At 40.0% G+C, this 21865-nt stretch overlaps 1 protein-coding gene across 2 annotated transcripts in view; it reads left to right on the top strand.

The window, feature by feature from the left end:
• Slc9c2 (solute carrier family 9, member C2 (putative)) overlaps positions 1–21865 on the top strand; it is a 104869-nt gene that overhangs the window by 74454 nt on the left and 8550 nt on the right. For both annotated transcript variants that reach the window (XM_013520788.1, XM_013520790.1), the window contains exons 19-27: positions 1455–1506; positions 3141–3289; positions 5448–5573; positions 10784–10882; positions 12685–12852; positions 14162–14293; positions 16615–16800; positions 18704–18785; positions 20717–20772. In XM_013520788.1, the coding sequence (XP_013376242.1) occupies positions 1455–1506; positions 3141–3289; positions 5448–5573; positions 10784–10882; positions 12685–12852; positions 14162–14293; positions 16615–16800; positions 18704–18785; positions 20717–20772 (1050 nt within the window). The remainder of the gene's footprint in view (positions 1–1454; positions 1507–3140; positions 3290–5447; positions 5574–10783; positions 10883–12684; positions 12853–14161; positions 14294–16614; positions 16801–18703; positions 18786–20716; positions 20773–21865) is intronic.

Genomic DNA, 21865 nt, shown 5'->3' with positions numbered 1-21865 from the left:
GATAACCATTGATAAGTTCCTACCATTTTGTCTGTAATATGCTAAGTCCCCCCTATTATTATGTTATCCTTGTTTTATTCTTTAAAATTAAAAAAAAAAAGTTTGGAGAAAGATATCAAGATTTGGGAGGGGTTGCCTTGACCTATAAGGGATAAAATGAATCCCCTTTGACTATTTTTTTTTTTTTGTCTTTTTGAGACAGGGTCTTGCTATGCAGTTCAGGCTGGCCTTGAGCTCACTTTGTAGCCCAGGCTGGTCTCGAACTCACAATGATCCTCCTGCCTCAGCCTCCTGAGTGCTGGGATTGCAGGCGTGCGCCACTACACCCAGCTCCCTGTTTGACATTTTTAAAGGAAACTTTAATACAGATTTATATGGCCTTTTGAACTGGTATTCTGGAAGTGACTTGATTTTGAAACTGGCCTATAACAGCTTACCTTTAGAGACTCAGCCACTGCTCTCCTTCCATGATTATCATCTCTCTGGAGACAGGAGTCAGTTCCTATGCTCTCCAGTGCAATGCCATTCTAGCAAGTCTTACAGTGTTGATCTAAGTCCAGTTCAGTATGAACAGGGTTAGCTGCTGCCCATGCACCTGTGCCAGACCTTGCTGTGTCACATAGGTGTTTAATCACATGGCACCTCCCAATACTGACTCCTCTAATGTTATTAAGGGAGAAGAAACAGTTTGATGAAAATTATGTAGCTCATTCTTACATTCAAAATGGTGGATATATTACATGCGAGTTTTCTAAGTCCAGACAAACAAAACAAAATTTCACTTTGCTTAGACAACAGACTAATTGTTCCCATAGGTAGCACTGTGCCATGCATTGTATGAGTGTAGAGTTTCAGACAGCTGTACCTCACAACTCTGTAGAAATATCAGTTGTACCGTCATGGAGCTGTTGGTGTGGACAAATACATGCTCCAGAAAGACTCAAATCTAGAGAGAAATCTTCATGAGAAGCAGTGCCTGGGACATAATGAGCCGCCAGCAAATATCTGTTGTATGGTTGATTGCTTAGCCTTAGAGTGGAGTTATTTCTTCAGTTAGATAAGGAGTTACTCATTGACCCTGTATTTTCTCATTATTCCACTTTTTTTTGCGCTCCTTGTAGACTGGTTCCCCAAATACCTGCGCGCTTTGCACATCTTCATATTGGGCTCTGTCTGTGAGAATTCTCTGAGCTGCACAGACAGTGGATAAAATCCGTTTCGGGAACTATTAGATACAGTAGCTGTGTGAAATACTAACATCATAGCCTTCATTGCAATTTGGGTCTCAGCACAGGAAAAGCAGTAGAATTGACCAGAAGGGAGAATTAAGAAACATAATTATCCTAAATCAAACTAAGTGAAATTTTCTCTACCAAATTTCTTTTTATTAAAATTTAAAGCCAGAAATGCACTTGATGCCATTAAAAATGCATGTTTTTCTTAATTTCTTATAGAAATTGCATGACATTTTGGACAAAAACAAACAAGATGCTATCAGAGAGCTAGGTAAGTTGTGGGAGTATCTGGTCTCCTGAAATTATAATTTATGTTTCCATAAATTAACTGAAGAAAGATAAATTCATGCATTCATTCATCCATTGACTCATCCATTCATTTATTCATTAAACCAGTGTTTATTGAGCACATATAATTGGCCAAGAAAGGGAAAGAAAATATGGGTAGATCTGAACACTGAAAAAAGTGGAGTCCGGTGAGGTATGTGAGAGCACAAATAGGGAACTGTAGAGTTAAGGGAGTCCTATTTAGAAAGAAAGAATAAGAGAAGCATGGGAGTATATTATTGCAGGAATGCCAGAGTTCTCAAAGTTGTAAGAAAATGACACGTGAATGTTACCTTTGAGAAAAGTTTCATATTTATAAGGAGACTTCAAGGTAGAGCTCCCAGGGATGCTCTTTCTTGAACTCACTGCACTTGCCTGAAGCACACAAAAGGCACCTGAGGATTTTATGCTAAGTGCATTGGGTCTGCTTTCTTCTAAGGGGATGACAGTCAGGCCCTCAGTGGGTGCTAAAGCATCTGGCGTATGATAAGGTCTTAGTAATTGGGCTGGAAGAAAGTAAGACCATTTTGTCCTCATAAACACATTGTAAGATACCATATGGATCTATAGGGGCCAACTGTCCAAATCTAAATGGAAAGAATACTTTCTAATGAGTGACGCTGCAAGTTTGGAGAAGACAGATCATACTATTTTGGCACCATTTCAGAAAAGTCAGGACTCATTGTCACCTTTCATGTACTGGCAGATTTTAATTTCTGTGATTTTATAGAAGAGGGGCCTAGGAACTCTTGTATTGTTTTAGACCGCTATAGAATATTATACAGTTTTCTTGATTTAGTTCTGTAAAACAGTGCCTCTTTCCATATGACTATTACAACTGATTATTGAATGCTTATTAAGTGAGGCATTATGAAATGTTTTATATGCATTATCTCATTTAATCTTACAATTAAATTCCCTGAGGCCACATGGCCGGTAAGTGGTGAGCCACCCCGCCACCCCTGGTGTTTCTGACACTAAAATCTATGCTCTTGATCATGACTACCTTTCATTTTACTGTTTAGCTCATGTCAATGAAAAAATATGTGAGCACCTTCTATATGTCAGGCATTGTGCTCAATGATTCCAAGGACGAAATGGATGATGTTTTAACTTTGATTCAGTCCAGTCCATAATTTCTCGTATTTAGTAAAGTAGAAAGAATAGACGATTTGATCTCAGAAAGATCCACCAGTCAAGGTTCAGGGCCTCTTTCATTCCTTCACTTAGTCATTTATTTATCCAACCAACAAAGAATATGTAATATAGAAGATAAGGCAGATAAATAAAAACAGTAATACTATAATCAACTTCATCCTGGAAATACATAGGAGATGCCACGGGAGTATGGTAGAGAGACTGATTTTCTCTTAGCTGGTGGGGGAAGCTAGTTTTAAGTTTTCTTGTCTATATAATGCAGATGAAAATAACTTTTGTCCCACCAGCCTCACGAGTTCTGTGTGAAAATAGAATGAGAAGATATTGCGTGGATGCTTTGGAAACTATTAACTATTATACAAACATTGGTTATCATTGCTGTTATTGCATAAGTTGTTTACCAAGTTTCATTTTCCTCAGGATTCATAGAGCACGAGAATCGTGATGTTGTCATTGCTTTAAAGACCAAACAGGCGGTCCGGAGAGTGTTTGCTAAAGCTCAGAAACGTCTCACCTTCCTTTGGTCAAGAGGCATTATGGATAGACATGAGGCCATCAGCATGAACAATGTAATAAGGCAATTTCCACATTGCTTGATTCCATCAGCCCAACACACCAGCCTGCACTGTTCCTTTCACAGGGGTGTGAGGGAGATTGATTGGACAAGGTGTTTAACTGCAGTTGTAACCTCCGCGATAGCCTGCAGCCTTTGCAATGCCAATGATAACCAAAGTCAGTGCTGTCTGCTAGGCTCAAAACTATGTAGCTGCAGGTTTAGTAAAGTTAGATTTAGGTTTATAAAGAAGTAGGATTGGGAAATTATTAAAAGAACAGAGTATCTTACAGGACCCACAGTAGTTATGTGGTCAGGCTTTAGGATGGGACTTGAACAAAGTTTTCCATTTCCTATGGACAAAGTGTCTGTTTCCTGTTAGGCTTGTTCTCAGTGGTATCTCTCTTCGGCTCTCTCACTTGACTCACTAGGTTTTACTTCTTTTCCATCTACTAGGAGAGTATATACCACCTAGTCCCACTGACGATGGAGGTGACAGTCGTATTTACATGGTTGGGGAGGGATCGACCTGTTTGTGTGTGTACGTGTGTGCGCACGCATGTGTATGTGGGGGGCATGATGGTGGGGATTTGAGCAGGGAAGTTCAGAGAGGAGATGAGCAGAGGAGACTGCTTAATCAGTTGGCCCACGAAAGGACTTTTGAGAAATTATAAACATACTTCAGAAAAATGGAGTGTCTGCCAAAGGGGGGAAAGCCACGTTTAATCCCATCACTCTACTATGCCCTCCATCTAGACTGTACAAACAAGAGTGTTCTTTCTATTCCCTGTGAAGATCTGCTTCCTAGCACATGTCAGAAAGATGGAAGCTCTGGTTCCACATTCTGTCTGTGTTGCCCAGTGACACACTGTTCCTGATGTCCCTGTAGCTCTGAGCCTGGGGCCACAGTACACTGTGCTTCTGTTTATTTTCTGGGCTTTGTCCCTCACTTCTGCCTTGGAAGACAAAGGGGACATGTGGGACAGAAGAGCTTTCTCTGGTGCTCTATCTCAGCACTAAATGGACAATATGAGCTCGCTTTAATCTCTGTCTGAGGGAACAGAAGAAAGGGCTGCTTTATAGGGTTTCTCAGTTATGCCTCTAAAACACTGTATTTTGTGTTCTATTTGTCTCACCATTTTGAGGTCTGTATTGACCTCAAAATTGACCTCAAAAAGACCATTGAATGCTTGGTGTCCATTTATTAAGATAAGTAAATAATAATCCTTCTGAATAGACAGACTTTTTTTTCCCCGTAGTTTTGTTTAGAAAAGTAATGGTTAAATCAATCATTGGTTCCTCATTAAATGACCAGTAATTACCTAGTTGTGAGGAAAAGAGTTATAATTCTCTATCCCAGGCTATAGACAGGAAAGTTTATTTAATTTAACAGAGAAAATATATAGAAAATAAACAGAAACACACTGAGTGCCTTGGACTCTTCAGATTGGAAGGCTTAAGTGACACAGAGCCCAAGGCCTTGTGCTCTCTTTTATTTTCAGTGAGCCGTTTATCCACCCAACCAGTAACAGACAGGTAACATGAATGGCAATACAAATAAGTAAAAGTAACTCTGCAGTGTAGTGAGTTCCACACGGGACACATGTAGGCAAAGCTAGGGAATAAGGGAAGGAAAAGAGTTTTCTCTTTCCTCATGAGAGAAGCTAGAGAAAGCTTCTCAGAGACCAGAGGCTGGAACTGTATCCTCCCAAATCAGAAGGATTTACAGACACAAATCATACACACATAAGAAAATTTGAGAGAACATGGCAATAGGTTGTATGATAATCAGCATAACATTCGGAAAACTGAAGCTTGAGCCAAGGTAGGAAGAATGTTAGCTGGATTGTAAAGGTAACAGGTTGGATCTAAGTAAATCAATCAATGAATATAGGGGCTGGGGATTTAGCTCAGCGGCACAGCGCCTGCCTGGCAAGCAGAAGGTCGTGAGTTCAATTCCCGGTACTGGAAAAAAAAAAAAAAATCAATGAATATAGAAAATGGAGGAGAACAGCAACAAAAGAGGATAATTTACACAGGATTTGAGAAGCTATAAGCCAAACTCAAGGTTAAATTTGCAAAATAGTAGTTTAATTAGATTTCTTTAACTTTTGCACAGTGTCTATTTTCTGCTGTAGGACCTGATCACCCTCATCTTGATCATCTGCTTTCAGGTATTTCTTAACAAAATAAAAGCCCTGAAGAATTTTCCAATGGTAGCCCCACCTCCTACTCCTGGCCAATACCTCTCTAACATCATTTGGCTGGAAAATAAAGATGTTCTCATTGAGTTCTTCAAGGTAAGGATTCTATTCTCTGTTCTGGCTCAGATGTGATACATACTCCCCCTGCCTATTTTTTCCACTACCTAATGCAAGACTGACAGAAAAGCACATTCAAAGCACAAATCCTGTACTGACCAATTCAGTGAAAGCCAAAATTGAGGCTCAGCAAAGCCCAAAAGAACAGTACAGGGCCTGGGGATGTAGCTCAGCGGCACAGCGCCTGCCTGGCAAGTGCAACGTCATGAGTTCGATTCCTGGTACTGAAAAAAAAAAAAAAAAAAAAAACCAAAAACAAACAAACAAGCAAAAAGAACAGTACATTTCTTTCTGAAACTAAATGGGAGATAGTTGTTCACAATAGCTTATCTGCTTAGAAAGCTATGCTTCTTGATTATCACCAAACCTATTCTATTTTATGTTGTGGAGTACTGGACTTCCAGATGCATACTCTGAAAGAAACATTTTCTTTTACAATGAAGGTCTTAAATTTAAATTACTAAACAGGTCAGACAGTTAATATAAAAGTAAAACCAGCTAGGGAACAGTGAGGATTGTGGTGTGTTCAAAAGTTCATGCTCTGTCTAAAGTTAGCTGACTTTTGCTATAGGAATCTGGCCCTTTACAATAAATATCTACCAAATATCCTCCTATGTATCAGAGACTGATGTAGGTTTACGGTGTGGCAGTAAAAGATGGAGTCCCTACTGGCATAGACCTTATTCTACATGGATAGAGATGGATGACAAACAAGCCAACACAAAAATGAACAGTGTATTGGGGTGATAAGTGCTATAGAAAAAATAAGATGAGAAAAATGAATATGACGAAGCAGCCATTTACGTAAGTGGTTAGAGAGGGGTGCTCTATTTTTTTGTTTCCCGGTACCAGGAATCGAACTCACGACCTTGCGCTTGCCAGGCAGGCGCTGTGCTGCTGAGCTAAATCCCCAGCCCCAGAGAGGGGTGCTCTAATAGGGTGACATTTGAAGATACTTGGAAGAAATAAGGAAGCAAGTCATGTGGATGCCTTGGAGAGGAGCATTCCAGGCAAAGGGAAGAGCCAGTGCACAGACCCCAAGGAAGAGGTGCCTGGTATGTTTAAGGAGTACCACAATGGTCCTTGTGACTGGACAGTGATGGAGGGAGATGGATTCAGCAGTTGCCAAAAACTTGAATATGTAACAGGTTGTAGGCTGCTGTATGGACTTTGGTGCTTACTCTGAGCTGAATGGAAAGTGTTTAGAAAGTTTTAAGCAGAGAAATGACATGGTGTTAGATTTAAGAATGACCACTCTGCTGTCCTGTTGAGAACAGTCTGTAAGAAGTCAAGTGCAAGCCAGGGAGAATAGGTGGGAGACAATTATAGTAAGGGATGGAAGTGATAATGGTGAGTTGGACTAGTAAAAGTAGTAATCAGACTAGATATGGTTTGAAGATAGATGGAGGAAGAGAGGGGAGAAGTGAAAGGAGAGAGAATAAGAAGGAGAAAGAGTAGGAACAGTACAAGGAAGAAGAGGAGGAAGAGGGAGAATAAAGAGGAAGAGGGACGGAGGGAGGGAGAGAGAAACTTCTAGGATTGTAATCTGAAAACAGAACAGAGTTTCAGTTTACTGAGATGGGAAAAAGAAGATTTATATAACAGGGGCCAAAAGTTTGATTCCAAAAGAGTTAAGTTTCAGAAAGGTTTTAGACATCCCAGTGCAGTTTTGAGTTATACATCCAAGTTGAAGCATAGGACTTGAATTCAGATGGGAGGCCAAGGTTGGAGTTTTCAGTAGAGAGGTAATATTTGATCTCATGATAGTTAATGAACTAACTTAAGAAGTAACTGTGGATAGAGGAGAGGCAACCGAAGAACGCATCCTGAAAAGCCCAATATTTAGAGGTGGGCAGTTGAGGAGGAATCAGTAGAAAGAACTGAGGAACAATCCTTAGTGGCATCTCCTTTTAAGGAAGAGAAAGTGTTCAGCTAAGTGAAATGAGGCTAAGAGAGCAAATAACGTGAAGACTGAAAATGGCAATTAGATTTAATAGTGTTGAGGTCAGATCGTTTTTTCTTTTCCCAAGAAAACTGTAATAAGAAGTTGTTCGGTGAAACTACCAAACTAAAACATTTGGCAACCAATTAATATTTTTAAAATATTGTGCAGGCCAAAAATACACACTTGAGGGTGGATGTGACCCATGGACCACAATTTTATGGCTTTAGTTTTGAACAACTACTGTGTTATAACTTTCTCATCAACTGGTTAAGATTTTTGGAATCAGGAAAACTCTACAACAATGTGTGATATTTGGTTTATCACAAGTTTAGTTGTGCAATACCTTGTGATATAGACAACAAAAAATGTAAGGTGTTTATTTTCCCATAGTAGGGATGTTTTCCTTGTTTTCTAGAAAGAAATAGCAGGGCTCTATGATGTTTTGAATATCTGATTTCTTTTGTATCTTTTTTCCTTGTGCCAGAAAATTTAAATTTTCTTTTGGATTCGATTTCAAATTTAGTTGAACTAAAACTAGTAAGTAGCAGAAACTTACTTAAACTGGTTTAAGCAAAGGGTAAGTTTACTGAAAAGGTACTGCAGTGGTATATACACGTGAAGAAAGAGTTGACAAAGTACCAGAGACTGGATGACTTCAAAACATCAGAAACACCAGAAATTTATTTCTTACAGTTCTGGAGGCTGGAAGGTTCGAGATGGAGGCACAGGCAAAGTTGGTATCTGGTGAAGGCCTGCATCTGGGTCCATAAATGATCAGCTAATTGTGTCCTCACATGGTGGAGGGGACAAGGGAACGCTCTGAATCTCTTTCATAAGGGCACTAATTTCATACCCCAGGGCTCCATCCTCATGATCTAACCACTTCCCAAAGATCCAGCTCTTAATACTAACACATTGAGGGTTAGGATTTCAAGTTGAATTCTAGACAGACACAAATGTTCAGTTTATAACACTAAGTGACCCTGAGTAAGGCGGAGCCAGGTCAGCTCCGAACATCAGTGAAAGGCATTTGTGGAGCTTTTCTCTACTGTGTGATTCAGTGCTAAGCTGCTCCGTCCAGATTCCAAGGCTCTTGATTAAGGTTCTTGAGGAAGAAATCCCACTGGCTTAGGCTGATTCAGCCCTCAGGTGTACAATTGTGGCTGTGGAGAAGAGGGGAAATGCTCACAGGCAGGGGCTGCTGGCGGTAGTTTGGGAAGTAGATCCCAAATAAATCAGTGGAGTACGCTTAGACAGGGAAGAAGTTGTCTAAGAGGCATTTATTACCATTTGAATTCTGGATATCTTTTAAATCCATTTAAAAAAGTCTGTATCTCTAGTTGTCTCTATCGCAAGGTATTGCACAACCAAATTTGTGATAAAGCAAAAAATGGACTTGATTCCCTATAAGTAATATTTTTCAGAAATAATTGACTCCCCAGCAGGAATCGGGGAAAATGGCAAAAAGAGTGAGAAAGCAACTCCATAAACTAATGATGCACAAACATCTGAAGTGAATGTGTAGCCAAGGTTCAGTCTTCTTGTTCTGTTTAGCGTGCCATGCCTAAGCGGGGCTGTTGGACTTTCTCTGCCTCTTAAAGATATGTCTTACTCTTTAGGTGGCCCTTTTCCTTACTATAGTGGTTCCTGATAGGCATTTAACTCAGACATCTTCAGGGTAAAATCTGTGCTGAGTTGGAAGTCCATGGGTATTGTTCTCACTAGGGCAAAACTAAAATCCACATAGTGAAACAGAAAAAATAATCTCTGATTGTAGATTATTCATGTCTTGGTCTCTATCACAGCTACAAAGGAACAAATATAGTAAAGCCAATTTCTTCTACTTCTTTCTTCTTTCATCCCCCACTGGTTGTTAATTAAAAAGGCAACATCTGTAAAAGGTGAAAGATTTATACGCTCTGAAGAGAAACTAGAGTATAAAAAGGCAACATCTGTAAAGATCGGTGGGGAGACAATGGTAGAAAAACAAGGCCTGAATTGAAGCAGAACAATTTGCTTCAGGTGAATTTTTTCTTTTTGAAAATGGCATCACTGCCCATGCTTATTTTAATGCTGTCAGACAATTCAGAACTATGTTAAGTGAAACATCAGAGCTATTCTCCTTTCAAAAGAGGAGAATAAATCAAATCCTGCCCTGAGATAACCTCTATGGATGATTTGGCACCTTTCAGAAATGCCATTCTGTCACCCTAGTTCTGTTAAAATGCTGCCAGTGGCTTCTTACTTGTTTTAAGAAAAGATGAACTCTTTTTTTTTTTTAAGTCCCCAAGAGCGTTCAAGACCTGGCCCTACCCGCCTCTCCAGCAGGGTCTCTGTCAGGGCTGCACTGTGACCCTCATGGGCCCTTATCAAATTTGCCTTAGTGGGACCTCTTCTTCCATCAAAATATATTTAAACATTGTACTTTATGTCTGTATTAGTTAGTTTAAAAATGAATACATTAAAGCATTTTTCTCAATTTAAAAGTTCTTTTATCCTTTTCCTCTTCTGATTTATCAAAGAAATTAGAACATTGCGTGAGTCTCTACAGTACAGCGGACCCCAGACCTTATGCCTACTGGGTAACTACTGATGCTTATGGTTTTTATGACTTCCTGCTTGAGGCATATTGAAAATTTTTTTTCAGTTCCCTCAACTGCAGATATTATGTTTGCTTCTGGGTCTTTGCGCATAGTGAATCTTCATATTATTTTGCTATTTGGTGTTCTTCTTCCTGGTCTCAGTTTAGTTATTCCTTTTTCTGTAAAGAGCTCATTGAACAACCAAGAGGTTCTGTGCTTTCTGCATACTCAGTAGTATCCTGTCTTGTCTTGTTTGTCACACTCATCGCACTTAGTTGTAAACATCTACACAATGTAAGTAAAAGATCCGGAGGCAGGAAATTTGTTTAGCTTGCCATTATAGTGCAAGCCCCTAATGATGGCTAAAAACTATTTCTCTTCATTAATTTAATCATTCATTCTATGTCATTTACTGTACTGTACTAGGTACTAATCACAAAATTTATGGTTTGTTTATCTCTTTATTTCTAAAGTTGTTGCGATATAGCTGCATATTGTACTTTATTAACAAACCAAGAATATAGTTTGTGTTTTTATGTTACTTGAAAACCAATTTTAGCTTTAAAATCTCATTTCTATTTAGGAAAGCAGAGTATGAATCTTCAGTGCTGACTCTCCCTTTCCCTTCTTTCTCTTTTCCTTTTCTCTCCTGCTCCATCCAGGAAAGAACCAAACTTGCCTACTTTAACTATGGCGATGTCGTTTGTAGAGAAGGTGAAATGCCGCTAGGAATCTACCTCATTATTTCTGGAATGGCGAGTGTAAGAAACTACTGATTCTTTTCCTAAAATGTGTATGTTGAAATAAGTCAGGCATGGTGGTACATGCCTGTAGTCCCAGAACTTGAGAGGCCAAGGCAGGAGGATGACCATGCATCTGAGGCCAGCCTAGGTACATAATAAATTCAAGACCAGACTGGATTGAAAAAAAGAAAAGAAAAAAAAAAGTGTCTTGAAATATAGAATTGTCAAATCAGGAGTAATTTATGAGCCAAATGAAACCATTCTGGTTGAGTTAGCATAAGGATCTTAACACCTGGATGTGCTTACTGTTTTATAAAGTGTTGCGATCATTACTTATTCTTCACAACAATCCTGCGGGGGAAGCCATATTTTTTAGGAGGTTCAGTCAAGGAAAATAATATTTAGAGTGATTTAAATTATGTACAGAAAGGACATAAGAGTTCAAGAATGAGGAAGGGGTGAGCTGCAAAATCAAGTCCTTAGAAAGATCAAGTAGCATAAAGAGCAAAAATACAACTTTTAATTAGACAAGTAGGAGGCTTTTGTTGATGAGAGAGAGAGAGAAGAATCTTCTGTATCTTCTAACTAGTACATTAGTAGCTGAATATAGAGATGAGCCCCAATCTTAGATTCTAGTTATGGTTTTATGGGACAACCCTTATAATAGAGAAAATAATATATTTGACTTTCTGGCTTTATTTATTTATTTTTTGAGACAGGGTCTCTATGCAGTTCAGGCTGACCTTGAACTTGCTTATGTAGCTCAGGCTGGCCTCAAACTCATAGCAATTCTACTGCCTCAGCCTCCTGAGTGCTGGAGTTACAGGCATGCACCACCATGCCCAGCCTCTTCCTGGCTTTAGAATGAGCTTTTCATATCAGGGAAATAAACTGTTATGGTAAAAATAATACCAACACGATGTAACACTAACTCAGCATCCGGCACTATTCTGAGCTCAGCAGTTTCATTCATTCATTTGTTCAACAAACATATACTTCATTACTACCATGGAGCAGATACTGTTCATTCTTGGCCCAGAATTCAGAAAATAAGCAAAAGTCTCTGCCATTTTAAAGCTTATTCTCTAGTGAAGGGATAAAAGGAGATGGAATGGTCAACAAAATAATTAAGTTGAATCTATACTAGTTGAACATCCCTTATCCAAAAAATGCTTGGAACCCAGAGTGTTTTGGATTTTAGTTTTCTTTCTTTTTTTTTTTTTTCAGATTTTGGGATATTTTCTGATACATAGAAGACAGATAGATAGGCAGATGGAGAGACAGATAGATAGATATTCTGGGGCTGGGACCCAAGTCAAAAATGAAATTTGTTTGCTTCATGTACGCCTTACACATATAGGCTGATGGTAATGTTATACTACATTTTCAGCGTGCCTGCATTTTGACTGAAACCAGTTAGAAGAGGTCAAGTGTGGAATTTTCTTTGCTGTAGTGTCATGTTGGCACTCGTTGTAGAGTTCAGATGTTTGGGTTAGGGATGCTCAAGCAATCAGATGCTAGAGGTGGTAAAAACACGAAGAGGTTAGTTGTATTTTTAAAAGGATACTAAGTATGGCAATCTGTTAGGATTTAATCTCACTTTTATATGAAAAAAAGATCTTCACCCTGAGGAGCTGGAATGTAAAAGGAACCATAGCTTTTATGAAGGCTGGTTCTTTCCTCACACCTGACGGAATTCACGAAGAATCTTTACCTTTCCCTGGAGTAGCTGTAAGAAATCGTGGGGGCTCCTGTCATTTGTTCCCAGAAGTTTTAATACCTCATTTCCCTTTACCCATTCTCCGCCGCACCCCCGGCAGCTGCATAGCACATCTCCTACCTTTGGCATAGACTGTATCCAGAGGCCGGACTTTGACGATGAAACCCTATTCACAGAATACTGCACTAGTGGTCAAGTCCTTGGAGAGCTGAGCTGCCTGCTCAGGGAGGAGATGAAATACACTGCCATCTGTGAAACTACGTTACAGGTAAGTAAGGCAGTAGTTCTTATCTGGTGTATTAGTTAATTTTTCCTCAAGTAATAAGGATGCCGGTATGTTTTCTTCCTTTGAATTCTGATAGTTTGTTTAATCATCCAGCCAGGGAGGCAGTGCAGAGTACCTGGGAAGGCAGCTTTCACATTTCACATGCAGGACTATGTTTAGCTTTACTATCTCCGGGCTACAGGACCGTGGTGAATTATTTTTACCTTTGGAGTCTTAATTTTCTTGTTTATTCAATAGAGAGAGTACCTACTTTTTTTCTTTCTTTCTTTTTTTTTTTTTTTCCGGTACCGGGAATCGAACTCATGACCTTCCGCTTGCCAGGCAGGTGCTGTGCCACTGAGCTAAATCCCCAACCCTGAGAATACCTACTTTTTGATGTTCTGTGTCAATTGCCTGGCATGTATAGATGCTCAGCAATGGGCCAGCATTCTGAAAGCAGTGTTTTAAAAGATATTAGCTTGTTTGTAAATTTTCTTCCTTTCATTTTTCACTTGGGAAGTAAGAAGTTCTCTGTTCATTGAATAAATGGTCTGACATTCTACTAGAGAATTCAAATAGAAATGAACCCAAGTTCCTACTACTTTGGGGGATGGTGGTATTAGCTACAACAATAGAACAGGATTCAGAAGCTTAGAGGGGGGCCAGGGATATAGCTCAGTGGCACAAGCACCTGCCTGGCAAGGACAAGGTCCTGAGTTTGATTTCCAGTACCATAACAAACAAAACAAAACAAAACAAAACCCAGAGGCTTAGAGGTATGTGGAGCAGAAGGGATTGTTGTTTAATCAACCTTGTGCCATTTCCCTTCTGGAAGAGGACTAAAGGAATGAATTTAGTCACAAGGCTGAATGGGTTCATTGAGAGTCACTGAACTTGAATTCTGAAATTGGTCATTTTCAGTTAAGTCTGCTGCTTGCATCCAGAAACAAGTACTATGACTAAAAAGTGCTACTGTGAATTCATCTACTGTGACAATAAAAATACATATGTTTGTAGCACTTGGTTCCTGAATTTTGGGCTCATGAGGGCCGTCCTTCAGCATATATATTGGTTGATATGAATGTTCCTGGACTATTAAGTCATAGTTTAATTGAACCGTAAATTTTATTATCTATACACAGCAAACAACGTTTCCACTGTATAATTACTTTTAAGTGGGAGAATATCAGTCATGCAAAAGCTAATAGTTTTTCTGAAGTGAAGGTTAAATATGCAGGCATCTTGTTTTATGATGGTCTTATAATTTAGTTCCAAATCCAGCTGGTTATGGCCTGGTGTCTTTTCATTTCAGGCCTTCTTTATCTCATCGGAGAATTTATATGAAGGCTTTGATATCTTCTGGCCTTCCCTGGAATATAAAATATGGCTTAATTTTGCTCTAAATACTGCTTATCAGTATTTTGAAACAAGTATTGCTGATGAGGTAAGTTACATGATTAAAGCAAATGAACTTTTAGTTGCTGTATTCTTTAGAAAATGTACTCCATATTTTCCATAAAGATAGAAAGGAAGGTTCTGTCTGGCTTTCTAAAATAAAATTGCTAGAATTTTATCCACTCTTTTTCCTGACTTACTACATGTTCTTAATCCTTTTATCACAGTTAATTTTCCCACGCTTCCTACATTCCTCCTTTAAGAAAAAAAAATAAAATATGTTAAATAGGAAGATAACCTCAAAGCCAAGCATACCATTAACCAGAACAAATAAATGAATGCTCAGTCTGGGTTTTAGTGTGGTCTGCTATACCTACCTTAACATAAATCTCTTGCCTTTTCAAAATCTTTGTTGAGATAACTAAGCCCTCTTCCATGCACCTTCTCTCCAAAGAGTAAGTGCTTCAAGTCTGTTCGTGGACTGGCAGAAGTTACAGTTCTGTATTTGTATCCTATCTAATAATTATTCTCACCTCAAATATAAATTGGAATCTGAGGAAGTGACAGACTTGAAATTTAACAATATTCACGAAACTAAGCAATTGGATATAAACACTGCATTAAAAAGTTAGCACAAGGCCAGACATGGTGGTGCATGCCTGTAATTCCAGCACTGGGGGGCTGAGGCAGGAGGATCGCTGTGAGTTTGAGGCCAGCCTGGGCTGCAAAGTGAGTTCAAGGCCAGCCTGAACTACATAGTGAAATCCTGTCTCAAAAAGGCAAAAAAAAAAGTTAGCACGTCATACAGGCCAATTGGCTTTATTTTTTTCTATGTGACAATAATAACTTCCAGAGAAATTTTAGTGGAAAGGTAATGAGATTGACATTGTTTTCTTTCCTGTTTGCCTTGGAGAGGAGACATAGGACCAGTAGAGCCAGATTTGACTCAACAACAAGGAGAATGTCCTTTATTTTTACATTCACAAACAACACAAATTCATCATATAAATGAGGAAACACAGATATAAAACATTAAAAACCAGTAATGACCTTATGCCCCGAATCTGATTCCCCAGACCCACTATTGAACACTTTGGTTTATTTTCTTTTAGTCTTTTCATGAAGGAACTAGCCAGTTAAGACTTTAGACTACTCCAGCACTAATAAAATTATACTCTTCCTGCCCCAAATCACAAACTCAAATATACTTGCAGTTTTAAAGACAAACAGCTTATTTTTCATATTTTCCTGATTGCAAACTTCTAAATAAAAAGTTTGCTAATTTTCTTGTGTTCTTGGTGGCCCAGCTGTGCCTGGTGCTTTCAGTAAGTGGGAGTTTGATTTGCTGGTCAGTGACTAATATCCAAGGGCTGGAGATGTTCAGATGAGGTTCATGGCCCTTGTCAGGCCCTGTCCAGCTCATTTCTACTGTAGCACTGACTGCTATGCTCCAGTGCAGCTAGTGCAGGTAAGACATTGAGTCTGAATGGTAGCAAATTAGCTAGTGCAGCTGTAAGGAAGTACCACATACTGGTCTAAGAGTACTAGAAATAGGAAATAGGAAATCAAGATTAGAGAGCTGTGAGGGAGACGTTGGTCCAGGGCTCTCTCCTTAGCTTGCAGAAGACTGCCTTCAAGTCTTCTCCCTGTATACAAATCTGTCTCCAGATTTTACCTTTTAATGAAAACATTAGTTATTCTGAATTAGGGGCTCCCTCTATTGCTGTATGGCTTCATCTTATCTAATTGCATCTGTATTGACTGTATTTCCAGACAAAGTAACATTCTGAGGCACTGAGGGTCAGGATTTCAACATGAGAATTTTGGTGGTAGGGGAGAATCGATCAGTCAATCAATCAATTTATCACAGCTCCCTTCCAGCTCTAAAGTCTGTGATTCAAATAAGCAAGTAAATAGATAGAGAAATGAATAAATAAATAAATAAGTAAAATCTGTTATTCTGAGCCTCCAATTATCATTCAGACTCAGTGTCTTGCTATAATTTTTGCTTTTTGTTATGGTTTGCTTAACTGTTAAGTGGGTTGTTTGTTTACTGCCAGGGAAAACTTCTGAATCTTTAAGCCTGGTTTGGTGTAAATAAGAATCCAACCAGGCAAAGCTGACCGCCCTGCTGCACTGATGGAACGGTCAGAAAGCAGTGCTTGGTAGCCACATCCACCACCCTAAAACCTGACTTTGGAAATTTGTTAGCGGTCGTGCCAACCTTTAAATAAATTATGTCTGTTGGTACTAGGGTCAGTATGACTTCTGACATCATCAAAGAATAAGGATAGATCACTGTTTTATTTTCTTCTCTATACCCTGTGTCAGTTTGTATGATCTACAGAAAGAAATGTAATTTTATTGTAGCACTTAGATTTTCAGAAGTGTGTGATGAACAAACATGCCTATGTGGAGAGCTTACCGATCTACACTGAAATGACTCTTAATAACGTGACCATGAAATTTGTCATTATTGTGTATGGCTATGTGATTAATAGTGCTACGGAGGAGCCATATCTTGCACCTTACATTATACCTAAAACCTGTAATCAGGTAAGAAGCATCATTTCTACAGGGTCATTTTCTTTTTGTGGTATCCTATAAGTGCCTTTAAAAGTTAAATGACAACAATTACTTGTGTATTACAAAATAGCTGGTAGAGAAAATTTTGATTGTTCCTAATATGAAGAAACGATAAATATTTGAGTTGCTGGATATGCCAGTGACCCTGCTCCGACTATTCACACACATCGCATACATATATGGAAATGTTCCACTGTACCTCACAAAAATGCAGAATGATTATGAAATAATTATGCAGAATGATTACGAAATAATTATGCAGAATGATATACAATGATTCCACTGTACCTCACAAAAATGCAGAATGATTACAGAATAATTACATGGCAATTAAAAATTGAAAGACATGTACAATTATAAAAGACTTTCAAAGAAAATAAATCCAATAAGTAAAATAGGAGCAAACAAACAAAACAAATGTCATTCAACCATCTCAGGAAGAAATCTAACCTGGAGAGACCTTGCAGTTCTTACCTGCCCTGAACAAAACAGTGAAAACATAACAGGGCCCTGTGTTAGCCTGGGTGCCCCTCACAAGAATGTGATGCAGAGGCAACGATCTGCCTGCTCACTACCTGCCAAACCTTTTGCCGTGGTGGGAGACCGTCTTCACAGAGGAAGGAGGAGGTACCGTGCATGTTTTCAAATTCACACCAAAACAGTGACGCCGGTGTGCTACTGCAGCTCTGGAAGTTTCTAAATTGTGATGAGAAATTTGTTGCTGCATCACTTGGTTGTCACACTAGGGGCAACAGGTGCACCTTGGTAGTAGTATGCGCTAGGTCCTGGGTGTCTTCATCCCACACCTCTGTAAGTAAGGGTGGGGGAAACATACACACCTAGGGCGGTGATAGTGAACCGTTTAGAGCTTTCAGTGATGCAAACAGCCTGCTGTGGCATGCGGGCCCTAGGTTCACTGCCACTGACTTAGCGCATAACAGGGTGTGGGGAAAGTAGAAGAAGCAAGGTCCCTAATGGGCCAAGCCACCTGCTTTTGGGCCTCTGGGGTGCTGGAAGGGTTAGGTTTAGGGTTAGGGGCCCATGATGGGTAGGCCCAAGAGGCTGTGAGAATATTGATGGCTTTTTGATTGGGTAATAAGTTTCTTGGGAGAGTCTGCTTTTTTCCTGTTTAAACTGTGTAAATGAAACTTTTATGCCCTAGAAAAGTTGGTGAGTGATTTCTCCCTTTCATAACGTTGTTACTTTGTACCTTTCAATAATTCAGAGGTGGGGTTGAGAGGCAAGGGTGCAAAAGGAGCAATATCAGCCATCTACTTTATTAAAGAGACCAAGGTGTGGGTCAGGCAAACCTGGGTTTAAATCCTGACCCCTGTGCCCTGTGACCCAGGCACTTGAGTGTGGATGGGCCACTGCTTAACCATTCTGATCTTTAGTAAGATGGGGACACTGGCAGCAGCCATGGTAGTGGGTTAGTTGTGAGGATTAAATGATATTCAGAAATGACAGCTGTAATTATTTCTTGTCTATTACTTGCATTTTGGGACACAGTTTTGTGGCTTGTGGAGCAAAAGCTCTAAGAAAGGAAGACAATTCCTGCCACCTTGAGAAGGCTGGGCCTTGAAACTTTGACCTTCAGTGTAGAAATGAAAGTAGCACATTGTTTTCTGGGGATTCTCTGCTTTCCAAGCTGGGAATTTTCAGTGCAGATCAAGTAAGGCATAGATATTCAACTCTATTGTCCACAAATACTGTATAGAAAGCCTGATTTGCTGGTTGAAGAAAGACACAGAGTTTAGGTTGGAGACCAGGCTTTAGGCTTTGGTTCTTTACAGTCTTTGGAAAGATTGGGAAGTAGCCAGTTTAGGGGTCAAATAATGCTCTTTTAACTAATTTTGGCTTTTTTTTCCTTCAGATTCAGGGAATGGTAGATATAAGCAAGCTGCTTATAATCCAAGCATCTGGGCTCGGCGCAACTGATCATAGCGGTGGCATGGGTAAGGGACAGCCTTTCAGTGGTAGGAAAGCCACTGAGAAGGGACTTCAGTGCATGTAAAATTCTCTTTATTCTGAGGAAGTGATTTGAGGAGGGTACTGCTTGGGTTTATCATTAGTCCCTGAAGGTGGGCCCACGCTGGTTGCCACCTTGCTTCTGCGAGGTTGTCAGAGACTTCCAGACGCTCAAATTCACACAGCTTCCTCCTCTTTTATATTCCTCTTCCATGTTTTTGACAGAGGAAAGCAGCTTCTGTACTGTACTCTGTCCCTGCCCTGGAGACACACAGAACTGCGGGGCCAGTGCGGGAACGGGGAGAGGACAGGCAGTCCCACAGAGGGCCCAGATATGGGGTGCTGGTTTGCTCCCAGAAGGGAACATAGAGCCCGACCCACACTCGCAGCATTCCAAGCTACAGCCACAGCCACAAGTCAAATGACTTGCGTTAAGTAACCGCCACCACTCATCTTTTATCAGCATCTGCCCTCCTGCATCATGTTGCGAAGCATTTCATTCACCGCTCAGTATCGTTACCTCACCAAGCTCAGTATCCACACTCTCCCAGCTGCCCTAGCTGGAGTACACAGAATTGTCATTGATTTGTAATTCTACTCTGCATCATCACAGTTCACAGACCTGGTGGTTTAGATATTGTGCAATTCTTAATGAATTGTTAATTTGGGAGGAGGATTTAACTGATTTCTAATTATATGCATAAGTGAGGTTTTGTTAAAATTCTATATCTCACCATTTCTCATTCGGTAAATCTTCAGTGTTGCAACTCCACTGTATGCCGCACACTATGCCCAGTGCTAGCTGGTGAGAGAGCCCAACTAGGCTTCTGCCCTCGCGAAGAGGAGACAGGCATTAAGTAATTTAGCTTTTTCCTTAGCGACAATACGGACATCAGATATCCTTATGGCTCACATTCTATCCACTGTTCTGGGGCCATACGCAGCACTACAATTTGGGGAAGTCTCTCTGCTTTTGGGTATTGTCCAAGCTGGCATCACTGCAATGACCATTCCCCCGCACACACAGTCTCTCAAGGTCTGCTGAATTACCTTTTCCAAACCACTTTGGATTTCGGGGGTCTGTGGCAAGTCTGGGGGTTTAGGGCCTTGGGGCACTCTGAGGGCTATTGAATCAGAGGCTGCAAGTGTGGCCGGGAAGCAGGGTACAGGTCCCTACTGGTCTTGGCACTTAGACCTTTCACTTTCATCAGGTCCTTGGAATTTTTTTTCAAACGTCAGTTTATTGGTATATTTTAGATCTACATAATGATCATATTTATCATAGGGAATTTGTACCTATACATGATATTCTTTGACTTGAAATTGTTTTTAGCTTAAGGGAAATAGGTCTCTGTATTCCCCATAGCTTTGTTTTATTTTATTATTTTTCCCCATAGCTTTAGATGCAAGTCACAAGTGATAAACCCAGACTGGATCTAGCCAGTATAGACTGAGTTTGGCTCCCCCATATATATATTTTAAATTTTAAACCGGTTGCCATGTGGAAACGGACAGAAGGTTTGCATTGTGAAAGTGCAGATTTTGGAGTTTTCCTGAGTGCTGAGAAGGTCTGCCAACACTCCGCTCCAGGGTTACCCGAAATTAGCGAAGTATAAGCTGGTTTCTGTGGAGGGCAGACGCTTCCCTGTTCGCCACAGTGCGCACCGCCCTCTCTTGCCTCATGCAGCGTATTTCATTGTTTATGCCTATTCTCACTTGGTTTTGTCAGCTCTTGTATTGGACTTTGGGAGCCTATTAGAGACTTCTAAAGAAAGAAAGTAAGGAACTCCCCCGAAAATTAGAAGGGAAACGGGAGCCTTATAAACAGATTGCTGTTTCAAAATATTCTCCTGCTGCCTTTACCCTTAAACTCCTAATTTTGTTTTTCTGTTACATTCATGTGTTTGCTTTACCTCAGTCAACCCTGGTTTGCGCACGGCCAAGACAGAACAATTGGGGAAGAAGAAAGATAAGGTAACAAATTTGACAATTGGAATAAATTTCTCTTCTTGTGAGCGTTAAACTACACAGCTAAAATAAATTGTGAGGCCAAGGAGTAAAATGCAGGTGGTAAGAAAAGACACTTCTCACTGCAACCCATTATTTGGACAAATGGAGACAGAGCTCATCTGGACTGTTTAGAAATTAGAGCTACAGGATATTTTTGAAGTGTATAACTTTGCCTTGCCTGACTTTCCCTTTTCATTCTCTTTCCTAGTATTCACTTTACAAAGTAAGGATCTTGGGGTTAGGAGTAAGGAGGGCCATAGAGCACTCATAGATGTAGATATCAGTGTCTAAGTGTCTACGCCTCTCCGTTTGGAGGTATGGACGTGATGCTGGAGGTGTGTGGAGTCATACTCTGCGCCTGGGCATCTTCCTAGGGAATTAGTTTTACTTGAAGATATTTTAACTGTTAGGTTATTTGAAACATTTAAATTAAAATAAACATTGCATCAATTATTAAGCTAAAGCAAGAGATTTTAGGACCTTTTTTTAAAAATGGAGAGCCATGCAGATTTTTACACAAACACCTTTTCCTGCTTTCCTTAGGTTATCATGGCTAATTTAGAGAAATTTGAGAAGTGTTGAGAGTCATGTGTAGAACGGAGGAGAGAAAGGGACTTACCTCACTGAATAGAGCAGAGGCAAGCCTGCTGGGGTGGCGGAGGCTGCCTACACTGCTCATGTCTCTAGGTGTCTCTGCGAGGTCTCCTAACAGATCTTGCTTGGGCCTGTGTGCATTTGTAGGTGGAGTGGAGGAGCAGGACAGGGCAATAGAGTGCTAGAAAAGTGCCGAAGGGGGTTAAGTAGCAGTGATGATGCTAAAGAGGAGCTTCAGGGAAGTCTGACACCCTCTCTTCTCCAATTTTAACAGTTAGATGCCAAGTCGCCCCAAATAAACGTGCCTCTAAGAGAAGGGATACTCTCTAAAAGTTTGCAGTGTTTTGTTAGGGGAAGAAAAGTTGCACTGATCAAGGTCATGGGCAATAGTTCCTTTTTTTTTTTTTTGTTTTTTGTTTTGTTTTTTATTTTAGAAATAAAAGGAGGAAAATACTAACAGACC

Source organism: Chinchilla lanigera, unplaced genomic scaffold (assembly GCF_000276665.1).
Source record: "Chinchilla lanigera isolate Chin_1 unplaced genomic scaffold, ChiLan1.0 scaffold00005, whole genome shotgun sequence".
Lineage (NCBI taxonomy): Eukaryota > Metazoa > Chordata > Mammalia > Rodentia > Chinchillidae > Chinchilla > Chinchilla lanigera.
This window is presented reverse-complemented; position numbering and strand designations above follow the sequence as displayed.